At 45.7% G+C, this 23,081-nt stretch overlaps 1 protein-coding gene across 10 annotated transcripts in view; it reads left to right on the forward strand.

The window, feature by feature from the left end:
* Positions 1 to 17,020, forward strand: part of LOC129853455 (autism susceptibility gene 2 protein-like) — a 412,695-nt gene extending 395,675 nt beyond the window's left edge. For 3 of the 10 annotated variants that reach the window (XM_055919505.1, XM_055919508.1, XM_055919510.1), the window contains 11 exons: positions 801 to 1,324; positions 4,774 to 4,824; positions 5,021 to 5,116; positions 6,334 to 6,405; positions 6,552 to 6,581; positions 7,285 to 7,356; positions 8,008 to 8,140; positions 9,438 to 9,521; positions 13,116 to 13,199; positions 14,010 to 14,286; positions 14,462 to 17,020. In XM_055919505.1, coding sequence (XP_055775480.1) covers positions 801 to 1,324; positions 4,774 to 4,824; positions 5,021 to 5,116; positions 6,334 to 6,405; positions 6,552 to 6,581; positions 7,285 to 7,356; positions 8,008 to 8,140; positions 9,438 to 9,521; positions 13,116 to 13,199; positions 14,010 to 14,286; positions 14,462 to 15,818 — 2,780 coding nt within the window. In that variant the 3' untranslated portion in view covers positions 15,819 to 17,020. The remainder of the gene's footprint in view (positions 1 to 800; positions 1,325 to 4,773; positions 4,825 to 5,020; positions 5,117 to 6,333; positions 6,406 to 6,551; positions 6,582 to 7,284; positions 7,357 to 8,007; positions 8,141 to 9,437; positions 9,522 to 13,115; positions 13,200 to 14,009; positions 14,287 to 14,461) is intronic. The other 7 variants (XM_055919507.1, XM_055919506.1, XM_055919515.1 and 4 more) reach the window with 7 other exon arrangements.
* The last annotated feature ends 6,061 nt before the right edge of the window (positions 17,021 to 23,081 follow it).

Raw genomic sequence — 23,081 nt, forward strand, 5'->3', positions numbered from 1 at the left:
AATGTAAACCCAACTGTACAGTACACGCTTCCAAGTACAGAGGGAACAAATGAAGTGATTTATGTAACATTAAGTAGACGTTGACATGCCAGGTTACATGGTTCTGTAACAAGCGCTGTAACCATTCAATTCTAATTTGATGATGTGGTAAGTGAACTCGTTTATTACAATTTCACATGCACTAACAGAGGGAATAATGGATAGATGGAAGACTATTAAATAATCCCATTACAAATTATAAAGGCATTTGAAATATGTTGATGCCCCTCCATGTTACTTCAACAATGGTAGAGATTTCTAAACCGAAACAATGTTAGCCTGCATTTGTAGACACGGCACCCCTTTGTTAGTTCTGTTTTAGTAATCTGGGTTTGGAGGGAAATGCCAGAGGATGTTTCCACCTCCACGCTGCATGCTGTCAACTAACTGTTCTCTTATGCCAGGTCAGGGGGAGGTCCTGTCTGATAAGACTTGAGCGAAATGACGGAAGACTTTCATATTAAAGCTGCCTTTTTGTTCTTCTACTGTGTAAATGCTGTAGTGTTTACATTGTATTGAAATATGTCAAATGTAGACAAATTGTGTCTTTATATGACTTTGTCTCTGTATAAGAGAAATGATTGTTTGTTGTCAATAATTCTTTATTGATACTATTTCAATGTTTAGTGTACTGTAATAGACGTTTAACGTAATAGTACTAGGAGTAGCTAGAATATGTAGCATTGAGATCTAAGACAGAGTGGAGGGAGAGTCTGCTGTGTTTTCTGCTGAGGTGACTCTTGGTTCTCTCTTGTCTTTAGATACCAGCCTGTTGATATCATTCAACCAACCAATCATGTATTGCCAGCCTCATTCGGGGATTCTGATTGGCACATTGTCACAGGCAACTCTCTTACCACCACCAATGAGTCCTCACGTAGAAAACCCTCACAGTATGAGCTGGAGAAACAGAGAATGCCAGGTGACTATTCTTTCTTCTCTTCTACCCGTTGTTAAAACTGACTGGCGCCGTGCCTTTCTTGTGTCTCCCTTTCCCCCCCTTTTCTCGCTCTCCTTTCTTGCAGAGCATGACCTCCTGCGGCAGGAGCTGAATAACCGCTTCCTGGTTCAGAGTTCAGAGGGGCGGAGCCGGGGGCCGTCCTCCGCGGGGTCCCCGCTGGCCCCTGTGTCACTCCTGAGGGGAGCGTTTCACCAACACCAGCACATGCATCAGCACCAACACACCCACCAGCACACCTTCACGCCCTTCCCGCCCAGTCTGCCCCCGGCCGCCATCATTACTCCGCCCACCGCACCCCCCATGGTGCGAACCCCAGCCAGAAATGTGAGGATAAGTAAAGCTCCCATATACAGTACCTCAACCCCCCCCCCCCCCCCCCCCCCTTCCTTGTCCCCCAAATCTCCAAACGACTCCCCTGGTCACCCCCCTCCAGTACCCCCCCCCCCGACTGATAGGGCCAGAGCCTGCCCTCCTTCCCGACCCAACATGTTACAGTAACAGTAACCGTGTGTTTTACTGAGGGCTGAGAAGTAGGAGGCAGGGGCATAATCCTCACCACAACCCCATAATGAGTAGTCTCCCCTCCAACAGTACACATGTTTGTAGTGGTTCATCCTCAATGCTGAAACCAGACCTAACTCACAGACTGCTGCTACATATAATACTAGACGTTATGCTTTGGGACCAGAGTTTTACATGTGGGTTAGCCTATATAGATGGCCCCAAGCTTCATTGGTTTACAATGCACAAAGGCTCACAATATGCCCCTTTTCCTTTCCACCAAAAGGAAGCTTGCAGAAGCCATGCCATTCAATGTACGTCAGTACAGTTGATTCAATTTATTCATCATTCTCTCTCTGAACATGACATACATTTCGCCATTTCAAATGTTTTGCCCTGGAAGAAAGGAGACCGATTGAAGGGCGTGTTTTTATTGTTTTCATATGGATGTGTTTGAAATGTTTTTGAATGTTCTGATTTCCCTGCACCGCAACAGAAACAAAAAGGGCCTTCCAACAGATGTGTGGCGTGACTGCGGTGCACTGGGGGCTTATGCTCAGCAATGACAAATTCAAAGCCTGTGGTTACACTCAATGACTTCTTTCCAGATGAAAGGGAGTGACGTCATTCGGACTGTTTTGATAATGCATAATTGCTTCCGTGCCTTTTCAACCGCCATCAGGCAAGGCACCGGCATCGAGTCAGCCAAGGGCAAAACATTGGCAGCTCTAGATCGGAAAAATGTTCTCCGGACAAGTTCTGAGTATTCATCCATCAATCATTTGGTATGCATATAGCAATCTGAGAAACCCATTCAGACAGGACTCGCATTTGTGCCCTTTCAACATTAGCCTAATAGATACAATCCATCATGTCATGACCCCTGATTAAGAGGCTAGGGCCCATTTAGAGCACCCATTTGGAGCTCTTTGCTTTGTGGAATCTAACATGTCATAAAACCCAGGCAAAAGGCTTAGCTTATTGACAGGACATTACACAGCTATGTGATAAGCAGTCAGGGAGACTGTTTAGTTTGAGTCTCTTAGTCAAAAAGCATGTGTAGGCTGCTGTTATCCTCTTCTGTCTACAGCTGATCCCTCCATGCCTCTATATGTCAGCCGGGCATTATTTATATGCACTCTGTTTGAAGAGGAAAAGAACTGGAGTTATTGTGTCCTCTTGCCAGTAGTGGTATTATGTGGTGTGTGGCTGTGTGCGTTCACATCTTGATGTTGTGGCTGATGCATTGTTGCTACAATGGAATGTAAGGCTGTTAATGTATTATGTTTCGTTGAGACTGTTTTTACTTAACCCGTGTTGTTTTCTCTCTCTCCCTTCCCTCCAGTAGCATTGCAATTTCACTTCCATTTGACTGTTTAGAGAGGCATGAGTAATGTGGATGTTGTGGTTGTTTTGTAGTGTTGGTCATGAAGTGTGCAGTTGCATCGCATCGGCCCAGCTGTGCTCACTTTTGAGTGCTCCGTGTCATTTCAGCTACGTAACAGCCCTTGGCTAATAGCTGTAATTAATGAAATGATGAATCCTCTGTATTTGTTTATTGTTCTACACCCTCAAGCAGGTGGCCTTGCCAAATGGCAACAGTGAGTGTCTATTTTCCCCTCTGTCTTCTTAGGGAAAAGGAACATCCTTAATTGGTTAAAGATGAATTATTGAGCTTTAATTATCCAAAGCTGTTTACAATAAACCTCTGACAGGGCCCGTAAATTATAAAGCAGGAGTTTTATAGACAGCCATAAAGCCACCAGCGAGTGTTACTCCCCCGGTGTAAAACATTAAACAGGCCCGTGCTTCAGAAGGGGAGGAGGGGGTAGAGGGGGAGAAGGGGAGCTGACCAGTTGAATGTGCTCGGAAGCTGCCTCAGCATTTCCACTCAATAGGGTGTCTGTGTTTGATTTGGGCCAATTATCGCCCGCAAAAACAAACACGCTGCCCGCCGCTGTGTCCGTTCACTGCGGCTTGATGTTGAATGGCCCCGCTTCACTGGGAGGCCCAGCCCAGTTAGAGAGAGGAGCTGTGCCGAGTGTGTTGAGCGAGAAAAAACGCCTCCTTTCCCGTTTACGTCGCAGGAGGGAGGCACACACACACACACACACACAGATTTCACTGATTCATGTGCAACCCGTTTTTCTTCTTTATGTAAACCCAAACCAGCGGTGGTTTGCCAAGAAGGCTTTGTCAAAACACTTCCAAAAGTACATGCAAATGGTTTGTGTATTTACGGAATAGGAATAAGTTACTGTCAGTTGCAATTAGCCAGTTTCAAAATAGAGGAGCAGTATTGGCTTACATGAAGGCATACATAATCTGATACTGTATATGAGGCTATAGTCTTTCTGTTGAAATCCAAATGTCATTATTCCATTAGTCATAGGGTATGCTTCGGAAAATGTTTCATTATATTAAACCATTTGAGGCTTCCAAAGTTATTTCAGTCCCATGCTGTACATGTCCACAACGAGCTCCCTTGCATGGAAAACATAGTCTGCCCAATTCAATTTCCCCTATAAAAGACTTACTGTTCGTAGACCCACAGTTATATGATCTTGCGCATAGAATATTGACACGTCTCTGCGATTTTCTTTCAGGTCTCTCTTTCTTTTGTCTCACACACTAAAAGGACAACCCCCCCCCCCCCCCCCCCCCCCCGTTAGTATATGTATCCCTGTGTGCTCTGTTTCGATGACAGAGATCATTGTAAAAACCCTACATCTGTCACAGCCAATTAGATTAACATTTCTCCAAATGTTCCACCCAATAAGAATCATAACTCAATCTTCTCGTTTTACACTGGGGCCTTTTTGTAAGGTAAGGAGGGCTCCCCCCGCCCAAGTATAGTACTGTATCTACACCTAACTCCATGGCTGTTTTTCTGTGGTGCAGACGAATTGGAAAATCATGTCTCCCTAATTGTGGGAGTCCATTTGATTAGTCATATCGCTGATGATTTAACGCCATCTCCGTCTGCCGTTCGGCCAGCCAAGCGCATGCTAAATGAATCAAACTCATTACCCCAGAATGCTCAGTGTTTTCTTTAAGCCAGCTGCTGTCAAACGTGGGCTTATGATCTGACTGGTGTACTGAACTTCCTCTCTCCTGTGTTGTTGTGTCACTGAATAGGTGTAATGAGTCCAAATTGTGTTTCACTGTATTCCTTTGATGGTCTTCGGTTCATAGATGCAGAGTTCCTGTTGTTGTTATTGGTCAATTTGGCATCACTAACGTATTGCTGTCTTTTCCTTCTTTTTTTGCAGTTCGACAAATACGCTCCAAAACTGGACAGTCCATTCATTAGACATTCAAATGTAAGTAACCCTATTTATTCCTTTCAACCTCCATCACCATGCCCTTAGTATGTTTTCTCTCAAATATTTACTGTGGTTAGGTAGTTTGGAGAAAATATCAATTTCTTCTTCTGCACGTGTTGAAGTATGTGTGGGGTTTGTCTCTATGTGTCTTGTTGTAATCTGTTTTAAGAGGTGGTTTTGTGTCTCCATGTAGTTCTTCCCCTCCTACCCCCCCACAATGCCAGGCATGCCCCCGCTGCTCCCCCACTCAGGACCCTTCAGCTCACTGCAAGGAGCCTTCCAGCCCAAGGTTAGCCCCACAGACCTACACACACATGTACTGCAGACGCACACACATACAAAATACAGTACCTGCTTTTACTCATCCACTCGCACAAAGCAAGTCCATTGTACAGACATACACATGTATCCGAACTCGTTCCCTAACCCACACAGGACAAAAAACCCATACGCACAAATAAACGAGCACCTGGTTTTTCACAAACGCCCCCGCGCTGGCAACTTACCATTCTCTCGACGTCTCACCCAAGAAATGAGGATAGAATCGGGGGGTCTGAATAGCACCAAAGCCTTACTTTTCATTCTGTGTACAGGGCAGCAGACAGCTGCGTTTGAATTGAACCGGCCTGATAAATCTGCTCCTGCTTCTTTTTTCCCCAATAATGGACTATGCAAACAAGGCCTGTCTCTAAGCTGGCTGGGCCTGAGCCGCCAGCCACCACGCCGCGCTGCACTGTGCAGGGGGAGATAAGCAGCAGCCGTGTGTGTGTGTGCGTGCGTGCGTGTGTGCGTGCGTGCGTGTGTGTGTCGATCAGGGCCTGGCAGGCGCCCAATAGGCTCTGACCCTGTTGTAAGCTACCAATCAAAGCTGGCCTAAATCCCCTGGTCTTATTCCCCACAGGCTCTATTATGGATGCCTTTTGTTGGCTGCCTCCAGATGGTTAGAGTGCAGTACAGTTAGCCCCCTCCATCCCTCCATTCACCACCTAACCCCCCCCCCCCCCCCTCCCCGCTGGGCACCACTGAGCAGCAGGAGAGAGGTTGAAGGATAGAGGGGTTGGAGGGTGGTCTGGTGCTAGTGGTGGTCAGAGTACAGTACACCACCTTAATCCCCCCACTGAGGAGGTAGAAGGGTGACGGATGGAAGGTGTGGTGCTAGGGGTTACAGGGATCACCTAGTACTCTGGGATGGATTACGATGGCTGATCTAGGCATTCTGGTTCTTCTAGACCTCAAAGATATCCTTTGCGGCCTTTTTCTGACACTGCACCGGAGCCCTTAAAGGAGTGCTAGCCATTGACGTCACGTACAGTTTCTAGCTGCAGAGACTCTTTGTCGTGAATCAATGCAGAAGAGCCAATGTTTTTGAGTGTGTACTGGTTTGCTTATGTTGTGCTTCAGTCTGTGCAGAGTCCATATTTCCCACCATCTTTGTAACACTTTTGCTTTGCCTCTTTCTCTCCTCCATATCTCACTCTCGTTCTATCTCTTTATCCTCTGTTTTAGTCCTCCAACCCCATAGACGTAGCCTCCCGTCCGGGGGCAGTACCTCACACACTCCTACATAAGGACCCACGGGTTAGTAGACTAGAGGCCCTGGTTGTCCCTCGAAAGCACCAAGCACACACTTTTCTGTCAACAATGGAGATTCATTCAATTTATTTGGTTGTTGATTGTTTTGTCTGTGGGTTCATAATGGCTCATATTTTCTCATCTTGACGCAGGTATCAGATCCTTTCAGGACATCAGTCAGAGTAAGAGATGGTTTCATTTTCCTTTCATGCACTGTCAAATTCTACAGTACCGTCGTGTCATAACATTAAGTAAATTCTACAGTACCGTCGTGTCATAACATTGAGTAAATTCTACAGTACCGTCGTGTCATAACATTGAGTAAATTCTACAGTACCGTCGTGTCATAACATTGAGTAAATTCTACAGTACCGTCGTGTCATAACATTGAGTAAATTCTACAGTACCGTCGTGTCATAACATTGAGTAAATTCTACAGTACCGTCGTGTCATAACATTGAGTAAATTCTACAGTACCGTCGTGTCATAACATTGAGTAAATTCTGCAGTACCGTCGTGTCATAACATTGAGTAAATTCTACAGTACTGTCGTGTCATAACATTGAGTAAATTCTACAGTACCGTCGTGTCATAACATTGAGTAAATTCTACAGTACCGTCGTGTCATAACATTGAGTAAATTCTACAGTACCGTCGTGTCATAACATTGAGTAAATTCTACAGTATCGTCGTGTCATAACATTGAGTAAATTCTACAGTACCGTCGTGTCATAACATTGAGTAAATTCTACAGTACCGTCGTGTCATAACATTGAGTAAATTCTACAGTACCATCATGTCATAACAGTGAGTAAATTCTACATTATCATTGTGTCATAGCATTGAGGTTTTGGGTCTGACCTCGAGTCTTTTGCGTATTTCCAGAAACCTGGCAAGTGGTGTGCGGTGCACGTCCAGATTGCCTGGCAGATCTACCACCATCAGCAGAAGATGAAGGTGGGCCAGCTGTCTCTCTCTGTGTGTGTGCGCGTGCGTGTGTGTGTGCGCACGTGTGTGTGTGCACACGTGTGTGTGTGTGTGCACGTGTGTGTGTTTCTGTCTGTATCTTGGGTGGCATAAGGAGGTCAGGGGAAGGGGGGGAAGGGCTGTGTTTTCCTTTCCAGAGGATTCCTATTTTTCTGTATCTAGTTAAGCAGCGGCCATTTTGGTTGTCTCCTGTTGTCTCTGTCATGGTGTCACTGTCATAGGCACCCTGTCCTCATGGGGTTTAGTGGGCCTAATCAGCTTACACTGATGTTGTTATGACACAGTATGTGTTGGGGATCTAGTGGCATTATATATGTTGTCACCCCTCTCTGATCTCACACAGTGATTATATTACTGATTATAGCAGATTACAAGTCCCTCCTTGAGCTATGACAGTGCTGGCATCAATTATTGTTAATTACTTACATATGCAAACACTGACAGTTCCTCTGTTTCTTTTCTTCCTCCTCCTATCTTTTCTTTATATGTTTTATTTCACCTCCTTTGTGTTCTCTCTCTCTCTCTCTCTCTCTCTCTCTCTCTCTCTCTCTCTCTCTCTCTCTCTCTCTCTCTCTCTCTCTCTCTCTCCCCCTCTGCCACCCCCCTCCCTCTTGCTAACAGCAGATGCAGGTAGACCCTCACAAACTGGACATGAATGGAAAGCTGGACCTGTTCAGTCGTCCCCCTGCCCCGGGGGTGTTTCCTGGGTTCCCCTACACCCACGACCTGGCACGACCCATGTTCTCCTCCACAGGTCAGTACAGGGTTCATCGTCAGCCACCCAGCACAGGGCACAGAAGGAATTTTTTGTGGACGGAGGAGGGAGGGTGCAGACCATTTTGTGGGGATGGCGCTACAGACGTGCTGCAGCACCCTCAGCACCTCTACTTCCCACGGCTATGGTTGTATTCTATTCGCCTTTACCTACAGCTGAACCCTTGCTCTGGCCAAACGCTACGCCACGCTCGCGAACGTTCGTTTTTTTTCTCCGCATCGACTCTGGATCTGAGTGCCTCCCCAATGATTTGTGGAACGCAAACACGTTCGAACCGTTCTGATGTGTCCCAGAAACCGATGGGTCGGGCCAGAGCCAGAACACATGGGTCGAGCGGCATTTTGAAACGTCGTCATTGGCTTGGTTACTCCGATTGGTTAGAGACGATCCGACATCTGATGACTTTGTTTTGTACGACACCCCTCATGTGGACGTCACCACAAACGACTTCAAGGTCTCAGACTGGAGCATGTAGCGAACATAGAGCAGCGGAAGAACTCACTTTGAGTCGTCAGGCAACAGCTGACCCTAGTTGAAGTGCTGTTGTTGTAAATGTTGTTCCAGACTGTGTCAGATGTGGACATGAATATGGATGCTTCTCTATGTGTGTCTCTCAAATAGCACCCTATTCCCTACATAGTGCACTGCTTTTGACCAGGGCTGGGTGCCATTTGGAACACAATCTGTGTGATAATTGACTGGTAGAACCTGCCTTGAAGGGCAACATGGAGGCGGATGCCCTTTAGCTTGTAATTATGCAGTATTGTATCACCGTGTATGGGCTTGTAATTGGCTCGTTCATTAACCATTCATGATATATGGGTGAAGAGCGTTTTGTAAGAGAGGTCAACGTCTGTTTATAACAAAGCGCCCCCATCCACACACACATGCTCACGTGAAACTATTAAATGTTATGGTAATTTCTATGGAGCCTTTCTCAACCAGCCACTATGAAACATCAGATATCCTCTGTATTTTTGGTGGTTTGAATGTTTATCCAATTAGCATTGCTACTGTAAAATATTGATTACTTTCCACATTTAAAAGATCAGTATTAGCCATTCTTTTTCAGTCTGGAGCATGTCAGAGGTCACAGGGTTAAAGGTCACCATAGAGCTGACTCAGGGTGGTTTATTTGGGGGCGCTCTCCTCTCAGTCAGACCTACCTCTGAATAGATGCCTAGTTCGAGGTTGTGACAGATGGCTGCTGTAGCGCTACTAAATGAGTGGACACACTGAGGTAACATGGTTTTTCACCCTCTCTCTCCTCCCATAGGTTCTGGCCATCCGGCCGCCTCCCCGTACGGCCCCTCCCCCCACCACAGTGGCTTCCTGCCTCCCAGCCACTTGGCAGGTAAGTGTAAGTAGCACCACATTTTAAATTCACATTTTTCCTTTTTCCTCTAACACAGTTTTGCACTCGTATTGAGAATACATCTACAGTCACTAGGGCATAGGGTTGCGAAGGAAGGGTATATTACTGGTAACTTTCTAAGTTTACCAGTAAACGACCAATGTTTTGGTAACTTTTAAGTTTTGGGGGGAATTTTATCATATGATATCTGGTTGCCTTTTTGGGTACTGGAATTATCTCTGGCCCTTTGTGTGGCCTTATTACATTTAGAAATATGTAAAATAATCAAATAAGATGAAAGAAAATGTATTAATAGAATGACAACGCTGTGAAACATTATCCTAACTATAAATCATCAACTTACTGCTGTTTAATATGAGACTTTCAGCATGAAATATCATTTTTTACACACTTTTATTTACTTTACTATGTCAATATGTTTTTGCTGTAAATCAGAGCTCAACACTGGGACCAAAACACTTGCATTTGTGACCCAGTGCAACACCAATTTTTTATTGGTCTCTAAGGTGCAAGTCGCGTTAGATTTTGGTTCACAATTCGCCTTTATTTAAAAAAAGAAAGAAAAAAAATATTTATTCCAGGAGAGGACTGGCCACCCTCATAGCCTGGTTCCTCTCTAGGTTTCTTCCTAGATTTTGGCCTTTCTAGGGAGTTTTTCCTAGCCACCGTGCTTCTTCACCTGCATTGCTTGCTGTTTGGGGTTTTAGGCTGGGTTTCTGTACAGCACTTTGAGATATCAGCTGATTTAAGAAGGGCTATATAAATACATGTGATTTGATTTGATTTGATTCAAACAGCAATGGGGTATGAATCTTTGTGTTGCGCAATTCAGTCATCATGCTCTGTTTGATTGAACTTTTCTAAAGGCTTTCCCAATTAAATGTTGACTGCAAAGTGAATAATATCAAGATGATTTGTATCAAACACGGGGCATTTGTTTAGTGAACTCTGCCATCACATGTAGCCTACACTGTACATTACAAAGACACTGTCTCTTGCTAGGCACGCAATTACATTTCAGGCATTTAGAAGACACCCTTATCCAGAGCGAGTTACAAGAGCAATTGGGGTTAAGTGCCTTGCTCAAGGGCACACTGACAGATTTTCCACCTAGTAAGTTCTGGGACTCGAACCAGCGACCTTTCGGTTATTTGCCCAATGCTCTTAACTGCTAGGCTACCTGCCACCCTACAATTGATTTAAAGGGCAACTACACCAGCCACATTTTTTGGGGGGTGGATTTGTTCTTAGACCTCAAAAGGGATCTCCTTATAGGGCCCTACAACTGTAGAGTGACTGTTCAAAATCACAAATAATAACATCCTTTTTGAGATTGTGCAAAGGTTTTATTTTTTTCCCTCCAAACAAGCAATGTAAATATGATATTGTCAAGTTATAATGTAGGTCATTATAGGCTTTAGGCTACTTGCTCAGCCCGCAAATTAAAGTTAGCATTTAAATGATGCACGCGTCATCCGCTTTCCAGTGCCACTATTGTTTTCATTCGGGCCAGTAGCTTTCAGTTGGCACTGCAAGGGCATAATTTAAAAGATGGCTAGTTATTATTAGCCTGGTTCTGTATGAAATGCAGGTACATTATTGGACTCAGGTCAGATCATAATCGCCGCTCAGTGGTAAAAAATTTAAGCAACCAAATCATGTGCTGGTGCCATCAACTGAAAAAGTTGGTAGCACCAGTGCCACCAGTAAAAGAAAGTAAGTCTAGAGCCCTGTAAATGTTTTGGCAACAAACTGGTGGCAGTTGTGAAACAAGTCAGTGTTTGGAAGTGTGCCATTGTTGATTAGATGCTTTTTTCATTAATTAGGCTATTTTCTCTTGAGCCATATGGCCTATCCACTAGAAACTCTGAGACAATATGGACACAGATAAAAAACAAATACTATATATTAATATATATTTTTTCAGTTATTGAAGAATAAATTGCCAAAGTTACCATAGATTGCCATAGATTACCTGTTAATTGCCCAAATTACCGAAAGTCCCGGTAACTTTGGTAAATAACCAGTAGTTTTGCAACCCTACTACGGCATCATTTGATAACATAGCCCTTTGTTGGTTGGAAACGAAGTTCACTTGAAGGTTATAATCGGCATTTAGAGGTCCTTCGTTAGCTAGTGAGGTCATCCTATTGCTCCATTTCTTGCACTGAATTTTACTTTCGGGCTGTGTATAGAGAGCCCTCCCCCTGTGATTCATAAAATACACCCTTGAATAACCCTCCTTCCTGTACTAATGTGGATGGAAGGCCACTCTGGGCTTGTTGAGGTAGTATTTCTAATCCCCCAACTTTATTTTCCAGTCCCTTTGTTCAAGTGAAGGTTTTTCACTGCACAACACTCCTGTCTTATTTCATACTGTCTTGGACAGAGGCAGATGGCCTCAGCAAATATAACATTTTACCTTGAGGCTTCTTTCTATAGCATCTTCAAGTGTTGCTCGTCTATTACACAGACAAATAGAGGTTTTTGTATTCTTCTGTATTTCCTATCAAAGATGTTGTTTGGCTTCAGTGCAGCAAGGTGATTTCATGGGATAAGCTCTTGAGTCAATCCAATTTGAGTTTATAAACACCTGGTGCACAGGGGGGGAAATGTTATTACACCCCTCAAAGATTTTGGGTGAAATTCCTGCCCAAAGAACGAACTCAAGTGTGACTCGGCAGGAATGATTTTCTAGCTGTTGTTTGCTGATAAATTGACAAACCGTGGCATTGCATTCACCACAGAGTGGAAGACTTTCAAAACTAGATTAAAGGATCATTCAGCATTGATATATCCTCAGTAGTTTTCCATTGTGTCTTCTTGACAGTCTTCCTCAATCTTGAAATATTGATAATGTTGTCTCCTGATTCCTCCGGTAGGTATGCATACCTTTCCATTTTTAGTTCCATGTAAACTGTGACCAGGTTTAACTAAGGCACTTAGTTAAAAGCTCTACGCTAAAAGCTCTACGTAGAATGATAAAGGTTTATTCGGGTTGGAACCATGTTTTGAATCCAAGCGGAACCTTTTTCACCCAACGAAGAACCCTTTAACAACCCTTGAACCTGGATTCAAAAAGGGTTCTCCTACAGGTACAGCCGAAGATCCCCATGGTTTTAGGTAGATCATTTTTTTCTCAGAGTGTGCAGGTTAAAATGGAAGCATGAAACACTGAAGCCTCTGTAAAAACTAGTAGACAAACATTCTCCTTTCAAGCAGCTATGTGCCTGACTGTCCAGACTCCAGACTAGTATGGCACATTGCACATATCAAATCCCCTTTCCATTTGTTGTCCAGCTCCAACCTATACCCCATCATACTCCCTAGCATCAGGATCAGAGATCAAAGGCTTTCCGCTCCATTACGGACAGTGTGGGAGTAAATCCAGTGTCCAAGAGGCGTGAGTGGCCAGAGCAGGCAGCCAGCCTCGCTAGCTAGCTACATACAGTAGGATTAGAGGAAGTAGTATGGCAGCGCTAGAAAACACAGAGCTCCGCTTGTAAGAGAAAAGCCGAGTGGAACGAGTGGTCGGGCTCCTCCAGCCAGCTCAGCTAATCCCTGTTTGGCATTTTGCAGATCCTTTCAGTCGCTCCAGTACCTTTGGCGGCCTCGGCAACCTTTCAACCAGTGCCTTCGGAGGATTAGGCAACCCCTCGCTTGGTAAGCGCCGACCTCCCCCCCCCCCCCGCCCCCCACGGCCAGACACAGCGCAGCTCAGCTTTAGACCACAGGGAAGGGCCAGGAAGGAAAGAAATCAAGGCACTTAGCGCTGCATCAAATGCCAAAATAAAACTAGCACAGGGAGGAGCAAAAAGGCAGGCAGCACAGCAGCAGAACAGCACAGCTCTCTCTTTCCCCCCTGCTCTCCCCCCTCCCCAGTAGCTTGGCTTCAATCTGACAGCAACACTGCCAACGCACACAGCACTCACAGGCTTGCTGTTTGGTTGCTATTCATGTATTAATTATTCTACAAGCCCCCTCATCGCCACTGTGGAGGACTCTCCCTCTCACCCTCTCTCTCTCTCCCTCTTCCTCTCCATCTCTCTCATATTCTCCTCTGCCAAATCATTTCCCCTGTAGCGAAATGGATGTCAGTGAAATAGACACGCTATGGAATGCTAAGGTCTCCCTGGCTTTTCACAACCCTCACCCCCAGAGGGAAATTGATTACCCCCCCCATCCACTCCCCTATCCAGTAAAAAGGCCCTGAGAATGAGGAGTGAATTGGGGAGCAGAGCAGAGTAGGCCCCTTGGACCAAGCAGCAAGAAGCGCAAAGGGGAAAGCCATTAACCTTGCCAGTCTTTGTAAAAGAGCTCTTTGCAGCAAGAGACCGCTCAGAACCCTCAGGACAAAGACAAAGTTGCTTTTGTGTAGATTTTCTTTATTTCTCTTCATCTGATGTTCTGCGTCCAGGAGGGGGTTTAGTTTGTTTTGCTCACACTCTTTTCCCCATGTCTCCTCTCCTTAAGGCTCCAACAGTATCTTTGGCCATAAAGAGGGCCCAGGGGGCCTGCCAGGCTTCGGCAGCCCCCACCACGATACCTGGAACAGGCTCCACCGGACCCCACCCTCCTTCCCCACCCCGCCGCAGTGGCCCAAGTCTGCAGACACGGAGCGTAGCAACTCAGTCAACAGCCACGAGCGAGAGAGAGAACGAGAGAGGGAACGGGAGAGGGAGAGAGAACGGGAGAGAGAACGGGAGAAAAGGGATTCATCCATCAGCAAGGAGGAGAAGGATAAAGACAGGTGTGTATTCTATATGAGTACAACTCCGAATAATTTCCATTAGTTGTAAGTAACACAAATTGTTGTGTTATTTGAATACAAATTTTCATGCACACATATTTCCCCCCCAAAACTATTTCCACCCTTCTACACTTCTGATAAATGCATATTTGTATTTTGTTTGTGTCCCTCACAGAGATTCAATTGATCGTAACCGTCACTCGAACCGTTCATCCCCTGCGTCGGCCCAAACCAGCTACCAGATCAGCAGCCTGATCCGCTCTAACAGCCAGAACTCCAGTGACTCTGGTCGCCACCACAGCGCCAGTGTGGATCGAGTCCGGGAGGCCGAGAAGGAGCTCGTGGAGCGCCACCGAGAGGCAACCATTCTGGTGGACGTCAAGGTGAAGGAGAGCCGCTCCCCTGGAGGAGGGAAGGAGGTGACCGACAGAGACAGACGCTCGTCAGAGGACTCCATCAAACCAGCCCACCGCACGCCCTCTCCCTACCCCAAGGCTGTCCTATCTGAGCCAGGAATGAAGATGGCTGGTGGTCCCCCACCCACTCTACTCAAGGACGGGGACAGGGACAGGAAGGAGGGTCCTCCGTCCTCTGGGGGGGACCTGCAGCTGCACAAGGTGAAGAACGACATGAAGATCAAGGAGGAGCGCAAAGAGGACCAGGAGGTGATGGTGGTGAGCTCCGAGCCTGCCCCTCAGCCTGCTCCTCCTCCTCAGCCTCTACCTCCTCCACCTCCCCAGCCCGGTCACCACCACCACCACCACCACCACCCTCCTCTGTCCCAGCAGCCTCCTCCCCCCTCCCCACGCTGCAGTGACTTGCCCACCCACGGCTCCCTGCACGGGGTGCACATGGCCCACTCCCTGCCCCTCTCCATGAGCGCCATGCACCAGATGGGCAGTCTCAACGTGCTGGACCGGGCCCGCATGGCTCCCTTTATGGGGGTGAGCCCCCTGGCTGCTGCTGCAGGGAGGGACCGGATGCCCCACCAAGCCTTCCCTTGGGACCCACTGAGGGAGGCCTACCGCAACCTGGACCTGCAGCGCAGGATGGACTTTCAGCTGAGGGCTGAGCAGGCCCAGCGCTTCCCCAGCATGTACGAGCAGGAGCGGGCTTACCGGGAGAGAGAGGCACATGACTACTCCCACCATGAGCACATGCTGGAGGTACGGCGGGAGCACGAGAGGATGAGGCAACAGGCAGAGGAAAGAGAGCGCCAGCACCTGAGGGAGGAGCTGGACCGAGCGCGGCTCCACCAGCTGCACCAGTCCCCCATGGAGGGACACCTGCCACACATGCCCCCCTTCATGCCCCACCTGGGCGGCATGCCCTACCCCAGACTCAGCCCCTCCACCGGACACAACGGCCTGCTAAACCGGACGCCCCCCACCGCTGCCCTTAGCGCCCCCCCTCCCCTAGTGTCTGCGGGCAGCACCAGAGCAGCCTCCCCCAGAAGGACTACCCCCCTCACCACCCAGGACCCCCGAGATTACTCCCCCTCCCGCAACCCCAAAGAAGTGGAGGCACGGTAGCTTAACATAACAGACAAAGGACGTGAATGCTTAAAAAGGTGCACTCCCCAATTTGGAACCTACTAGAGAGAACAAGATGCACTGCTTTTCAATGGAGAAAGGCATAAGTAAAAGAGAAAACAGTATGATTGTACAAAGTAAAGATTTGTAAGGGTGAAGAAGCACATGCCATGCTTTTATTTTATATGGACAGGCTGATGAGAATGTTGGTTAGAAGAACACGAATCAAAAAGTATGTGTATGTTAGTTTCCGACTTAAAATTTGATATTAATATATTAATCCAAAACCTTTTGTTGATTTTTCCGTGAAAGTGAGATTCTGATTGAAAAGAGAGATTCTGATTGAAATTAGTTTGTACATTTCCTATCCTTGTTCCATGTATAGACATCATTTTTATGAATTTGTATTTTGTGCATTAGTCAATTCTTTTCAATATTTATCCCAGTCCATGATGATGCTCCACAGTGGATGATGCTCCACAGTGGATGACGCTCCACAGTTTTTACCCAGTAATTTAACCTCATGGTACCTGAAAATACTCATAAATGATCATGTACAAAGTTACATTAAAGATTTGTTGCATTTTATTTGTTTTGCCTTTGAGATATGCAGACAAATATATATTACGAGGTCTTTGTTCGGTCTCTGTAAAGAAGAATTAGTGTATAAAAAAAAATGACAATGTAAATTTATTAGGCTTTTTAAATGTTTCTAGAAAAACAAATGAAATCAAAACAGAACCACTTCCCGGTTGTAAACCATGGTAACAGACGAGCCTGTCCAATGGGAGGGAAGGAGGGCGGGCATCAGAAGGGGGCCTGGAATGATCTTCTGCAATCTATGCAAAGAGGCACTGAGCACCCCGATGGAGAGCCACCTGGAATGGAATGGACTGTTGGATAATGTTGATTCTGTGAGAGGAACTTGGATTAACTCAACATGTTTTTCTTTCCAATCAGGGGACATGGAATTAAACCTACAGACTTCCTGGTTACAGATAAACTGTACCAGAAGCTTACAATACAGCCCCAGTGACAGCAAAGGAAGACACGTTTGATTGGGCGGCAATAGGACTTTCTCTGTCGACCGTTGTGGTGTTGTGCAGTTGTTTTTCTTAGACTTGTATACAAAACAAGTAGAGTTTTAGGCGTGCAAAAAAATGAAAACGAACATTCATGTACGGAATAAAGTTTGGACCTAATACCTGCATTATATCGCTTTTTATTCACATTCAGGATAATTCTCTAAAACCAGGGTTACTGGATGTTAACCCCTTCTAAATGTAAAATGGTGACATAACAATAATACACAAATCACTGAAGGAAACAGTTTTTCATAGATTTGCCAATACTGCCAGTATCTTAGCTTGTTCGTTTCATTTAGCAAATTTCTAACAAATCCTAAATGAAATACAGTGCAGTAGCCAAGTATCTAAAGCCAAGGGGGGGTTCTGTTCTTCTGAACATTTGACAGTCATCTCACAGGGATTAGCTGCAGGGCTCTCACAGCTCTCCTGGGGGATCGATGGGTTTGGGGAGAGGAAAGGCAATAGAGGGTGGGACTAATAGGACATTGATTTTGTAAGAAAGCAGATTTTTAGTGTTTGTGTTGCAGCTAACCACTATTGACTGGAGGCCGAGCGGAGTATTGACCTGCGGCCTGGACTCATTAAGAGGAGCAATGCCAGGGAGGGAGGCAGCAGGCTATCGGATGTTAGAGGAGAGGAGGGCCGCTCTCCCCTGATCACTCTCCCCTTTCTCCCCCCTCTTTCTCTCACCTCCTATCCCCACACTCATCTGTTTCGCTAATGAAGCCGGAAGGTCCTCTGGAGTGGTCCGAGGAGAGGGACATACAGACGCCCCGTCCCGTTATCGACGATGGCCTTTCTCTCTCAATTCAATTAAATTCAAAGCAAGTGGAATAGATAATAATCAAAAGTGAAATAAACAATACAAAATGAACAGTAAACATTGCATACACAAAAGTTTCAAAATAATAGAGATTTCAAATGTTATATTAAGGCTATGTACGGTGTTGTAGCAATGTGCAAATAGTTGAAGTACGAAAGGGATAGATATAGATTGTTTTTATAATGGTGTTTGTGCTTCACTGGTTGCCCTTTTCTAGTGGCAACAGGTCACAAATCTTGCTGCTGTGAAAGCACACTGGTATTTCACCTAATAGAAATGGGAGTGTATCAAAATGTATTTTTTTTTTTGTGGGTCTGTGTAATCTGAGGGAATACCGTGTCTCTAATATGGTCATACATTTGGTAGGAGGTTAGGAAGTGCAGCTCAGTTTCCACCTCATTTTGTGGGCAGATGGCAAGTAGCCAGTCTTCTCTCGAGAGCCAGGTCTGCCTATGACGTCCTCTCAATAGTAGCAGTACCCCCTGTATATAGCCTGGCTACTGTGATTTTATTGTTGTCTTTAATTATTTGGTGTTTTTCAATTTTTCTTATTTGTTTTATTTAGTTTCTCCTTTCTTCTTATAGACACCAAGGAACGTGGTGCTCTCAACCGGCTCCACTACAGTTCCGTGGATGAGAATGGGGACGTGCTCCGCCCTCCTTTTCCTGTAGTCCATGATCAACTCATTTGTCTTGATCACGTTGAGGGAGAGGTTGTTATCCTGGCACCACACTACCAGGTCTCTGACCTCCTCCCTATAGTCTCATTGTTGTCGGTAACCAGGCCTACTACTGTTGTGTCGTCTGCAAACGTAAGGATGGTGTTGCAGTCGTGTTTGGCCGTGCAGTCATGGATGAACAGGGAGTACAGGAGGGGACTGAAGACGCACCCTTGAGGGGCCCCCATGTTGAGGATCAGCGTGGCAGATGTGTCGTTACCTACCCTTACCACCTGGGGACGGCCCGTCATGAAGTCCAGGATCCAATTGCAGATTTAGGTGTTTAGTCCCAGGGTCCTTAGCTTATTGATGAGCTTTGAGGGCACTATGGTGTTGAATGCTGAGCTGTAGTCAATGAATCGCGTTCTCAAGTAGGTGTTCCTTTTGTCCAAGTGGGACAGGACAGTGTGGAGTGCAATAGAAATTATGTCATCTGTGGATCTATTGGGGCAGTATGCAACTTGGAGTGGATCTAGGGTCTCTGGGATAATGATGTTGATGTGAGCCATGACGAGCCTTTCAAAGCACTTCATGGCTACAGACGTGAGTGCTATGAGTCGGTAGTCATTTAGGCAGGTTACCTTGGTGTTCTTGGGCACAGGAACTATGGTGGTCTGCTTGAAACATGTTAGTATTACAGACTCAGTCAGGGACAGGTTGAAAATGTCAGTGAAGACACTTGCCAGTTGGTCAGCGCATGGTCGGAGTACACATCCTGGTAATCCGTCTGGCCCAGCGGCCTTGTGAATGTTGACCTGTTTAAAGGTCTTACTCACATCGGCTACGGAGAGCGTGATCACACAGTCGTCCGGAACAGCTGGTGCGCTCATACATTCTTCAGTGTTGCTTGCCTCGAAGCGAGCAAAGAAGTCATTTAGCTCATCTGGTAGGCTTGTGTCACTGGGCAGCTCACGGCTATGCTTCCCTTTGTAGTCCGTAATAGTTTGCAAGCCCTGCCACATCCAACGAGTGTCGGAGCCGGTGTAGTACGATTCAATCTTAGTCCTGTATTGATGCTTTGCCTGTTTGATGGTTCGTCGGAGGGCATAGCATGATTTCTTATAAGCGTCCGTGTTAGAGTCCCGCTCCTCGAAAGCGGCAGCTCTACCTTTTAGCTCAGTGCGAATGTTGCATGTGTAATCCATGGCTTCTGGTTGGGGCATGTACGTACGGTCACTGTGGGGATAACGTCATTGATGCACTTATTGATGAAGCCAGTGACTGATGTGGTGTACTCCTCAATGTCATCGGAAGAATCCCAAAACATATTCCAGTCTGTGCTAGCAAAAAAGTCCCTTAGCTTAGCATTTGCATCATCTGACCACTTCCGTATTATCGAGTCACTGGTACTTCCTGATTCTGTTTTTTCTTGTAAGCAGGAATCAGGAGGATAGAGTTATGGTCAGATTTGCCAAAAGGAGGGCGAGGGAGAGCATTCTGTGTGTGGAGTAAAGGTGGTCTAGAGGTTTTTTTTCTCTGGTTGCACATATGACATGCTGGTAGAAATGAGGTAAAACAGATTTAAGTTTCCCTGCATTAACGTCCCCGGAGACTAGGAACGACGCCTCTGGATGACCATTTTCTTGTTTGTTTATTGGCTTATACAGCTTGTTGAGTGCGGTCTTTGTGCCAGCATCGGTTTGTGGTAAATAAACAGCTATGAAAAATATAGATGAAAACTCTCTTGGTAAATAGTGTGGTCTACAGCTTATCATGAGATACTCTACCTCAGGCGAGCAAAACTTTGAGTCTTCCTTAACATTAGATTTCCTGCACCAGCTGTTATTTACAAATAGACACAGACCATCACCCCTTGTCTTACCGGAGGCAGCTGTTCTATCTTGCCGATGCACAGAAAACCCAGCCAGCTGTATGTTATCCATGTCGTCATTCAGCCACAACTCGGTGAAACATAAGATATTACAGTTTTTAATGTCCCATTGGTAGGTTAGTCGTGATCGGAGCTCATCCATTTTATAATCCAATGATTGCATGTTGGTTAATAGGACTGATGGTAGAGGCGCCCCGACCTACGTCTCTGATATCTCCATCTCTTTTTCATGTGAATGATGAGGATTTGGGCCTTGTCCGGTGTCTGAAGTAAATCCTTCAAATCCGACTCATTAAAGAAAAAATCTGCTTCCAGTACGAGGTGAGTAATTGCTGTCCTGATATCCAAAAGCTCTTTTTTCGGTCATAAGAGATGGTGGAAGAAACATTATGTACAACATAAGTTACAAATAAAGCGAAAAAACACAATAGCACAATTGGTTAGGAGCCCGTAAAAATGCAGCCATCTCCTCCGGCGCCATTCAAACACTATTTAGTCTTTCTACTGCCAAGTTTAAACCTTCACTATTGCAGTGAAACGTTTTGTCCAGGAAGTTGCCTAAAAGGGATTGGATTTGTTGTTGCCCAGTTAAACTAGTGTAGCCCACAGCTATATGGCATAGCCAGATCAGGATCTAACATAAGGACGACTCAGAATATGCTATTCTGTTCTTAAATGGGGTACATTTTCTTCATATCATAATGTTTCTTTAGACCTGCTTAAAATAAATAATGCATTTATTGTGAAGGTGTAGGCTATATTAAATGGATTTATTAGACTTTTTAAAATGTAGATGTTCCAAAGGTCTGCATCAGTGACTCGTTAGACTATGCGTGAAAGCCCAGAGATGCTAAACGTGTTTATGTTAATTAACGGTCAATTACGGTGAGACCGGCAGTTACCGGCTGACAGAATTTCATGACAGCCACAGCCAAGCCCGGATCAAACCGTGGTGAGGTCATTAAGGGATGTTATTGAAAATCAATGCAGCTCTTTGTCTCACACACTCACCAGCAGGCAGGCCACTTTAAAAGGTCTCCTGGAAAAAAATGGGGCTTGCCAGAATGGGACATGGTGTATTGGGAAGACTTAAATCACTATCACTTTCAATTTAGGCCGGCTGTATTCCACAATGGCCCGACGGGGAGCATCTGTTGGCTGTGTACTTCACTTTACTGCCATGTGCTTTTATTCCTAATCAGACAGTCAACAGCAGGTACTTAACCCCCCTACCTGTTAGGCTACAGCACAATGATTTTGGGAAGAGGGGGGGGGGGGGGGGGGGGGGGGGGGGGGCTTTTATTTACTAGCTTTTGTGATAAAAACATCTTCCATTTTCTCTGCTTCCATCCGTCCCTTATTCCCTCCATCCCTTATCCAGCTTAGTTCAATTCATTTTGTGGTTGAGCGTTAAGGGGTTCAATGAGAGATGAAAGGCTCCATACATTTTACTCATTGTCTAGCAAGGTTCATTTCTTTGGGAATCAATTGACACATTGCTTCACGGAATATTTACAAGGTCTGCCATTTTACAGCAGTTCAGTTGAGCAATTCAGCATTCGTGTTGGATGAAATCATGTTTCTTCATTGGTTAGTATTGCACATAATTTTCTCAATATTTCATGTTTAGAATGTAAAATAGAATTTCTTCCCTGAGGAACAATATCAGTTTTATGAAGATATATACCAGAACGTGTTTCTGATGTTTCAGCCTATAATATAAGCTACTTTCTAAGGCTCTGAAGAGTATAAAAAACATAAAAAGATTTTCCTCCACCGTTCCAATTAATAGGATAGAAGGAATGGTATATACGAGGCAGGACATTGTATTTTGTTCTGATAATCCCCTGCGTTTATCAGGGAGAAACCTGAATGCTGAAGGTTGGGATTGAATTTTCATGGTGTTCAAATACCTCCAAAAAGCTCCTGGCACAGAGTTCACCACTGAGCCAGCGTACAGACGAGCAGGCCTGGGGGCTTTCTTCACTCACAATGGCAGCTAATAACGCTGTGCCAAACTAATAAGATGGGCAGCGAATGAATGGATCGGTCCAAGCCTCTTTTCTCCCTCTCTCTTCCCCCTGATAAAACATGTATGGAAACATTTTGAGCAGCTATGCAGTGCTCTCCACAGCCTTCCCCCTAGCGAGGGCTAATGCATTAGTTCCCATTTGGAGGGTGTTTTGAAATGGAGATTGGTATTGAGACTTGGAGGCCCCATGATCGTGTTTGAATTGCTGTGGGCCGGCCGGCTCCCAGACTCCTCTGAGCTTGGTGATTTGGTAGAGTTCAGGGTTAGGGTTATGATAGTGTTCACAGCTAGACTATATCTGCGTCCAAAATGGCACCTTATTCCCTACATAGCCCGGGTTCTGGTCAAAAGCAGTGCACTATGTAGGGAAAAGGGTGCCATTTTGGAAGTACCCATATCTGACCCAGGAAGAGGGGAAATGGAAGTTTGGGCTTTACAGTGTATCATTAACACTAGTCACAGGGTGTCTGTGTGAACTGTATATGTTTTTCACCACCTAAAAAGACTACCTGCATGCATACATCATTCCACTTCATCTTTTTATAGATCTCAGCATCAACAGATAGCCTGCTGACAGTCTCCAGGACAGTCAGCACTGCAGTTGAGGACTCGACGGAGTCAGACTGAGCCAGACAGTGTTAATTCCAGGCCCCAGTGACAAAGTGCTGTCTAATGTCTTTGCACCTCTGGCCCAATGGCAAATATGCCTGCTATCTCACAGTGCTGTAAGGCTGTGCAAAGACCAGAACGGCCAAAGAGAGAGACTGAAT

Source organism: Salvelinus fontinalis, chromosome 4 (assembly GCF_029448725.1).
Source record: "Salvelinus fontinalis isolate EN_2023a chromosome 4, ASM2944872v1, whole genome shotgun sequence".
Taxonomy (NCBI): Eukaryota; Metazoa; Chordata; class Actinopteri; order Salmoniformes; family Salmonidae; genus Salvelinus; species Salvelinus fontinalis.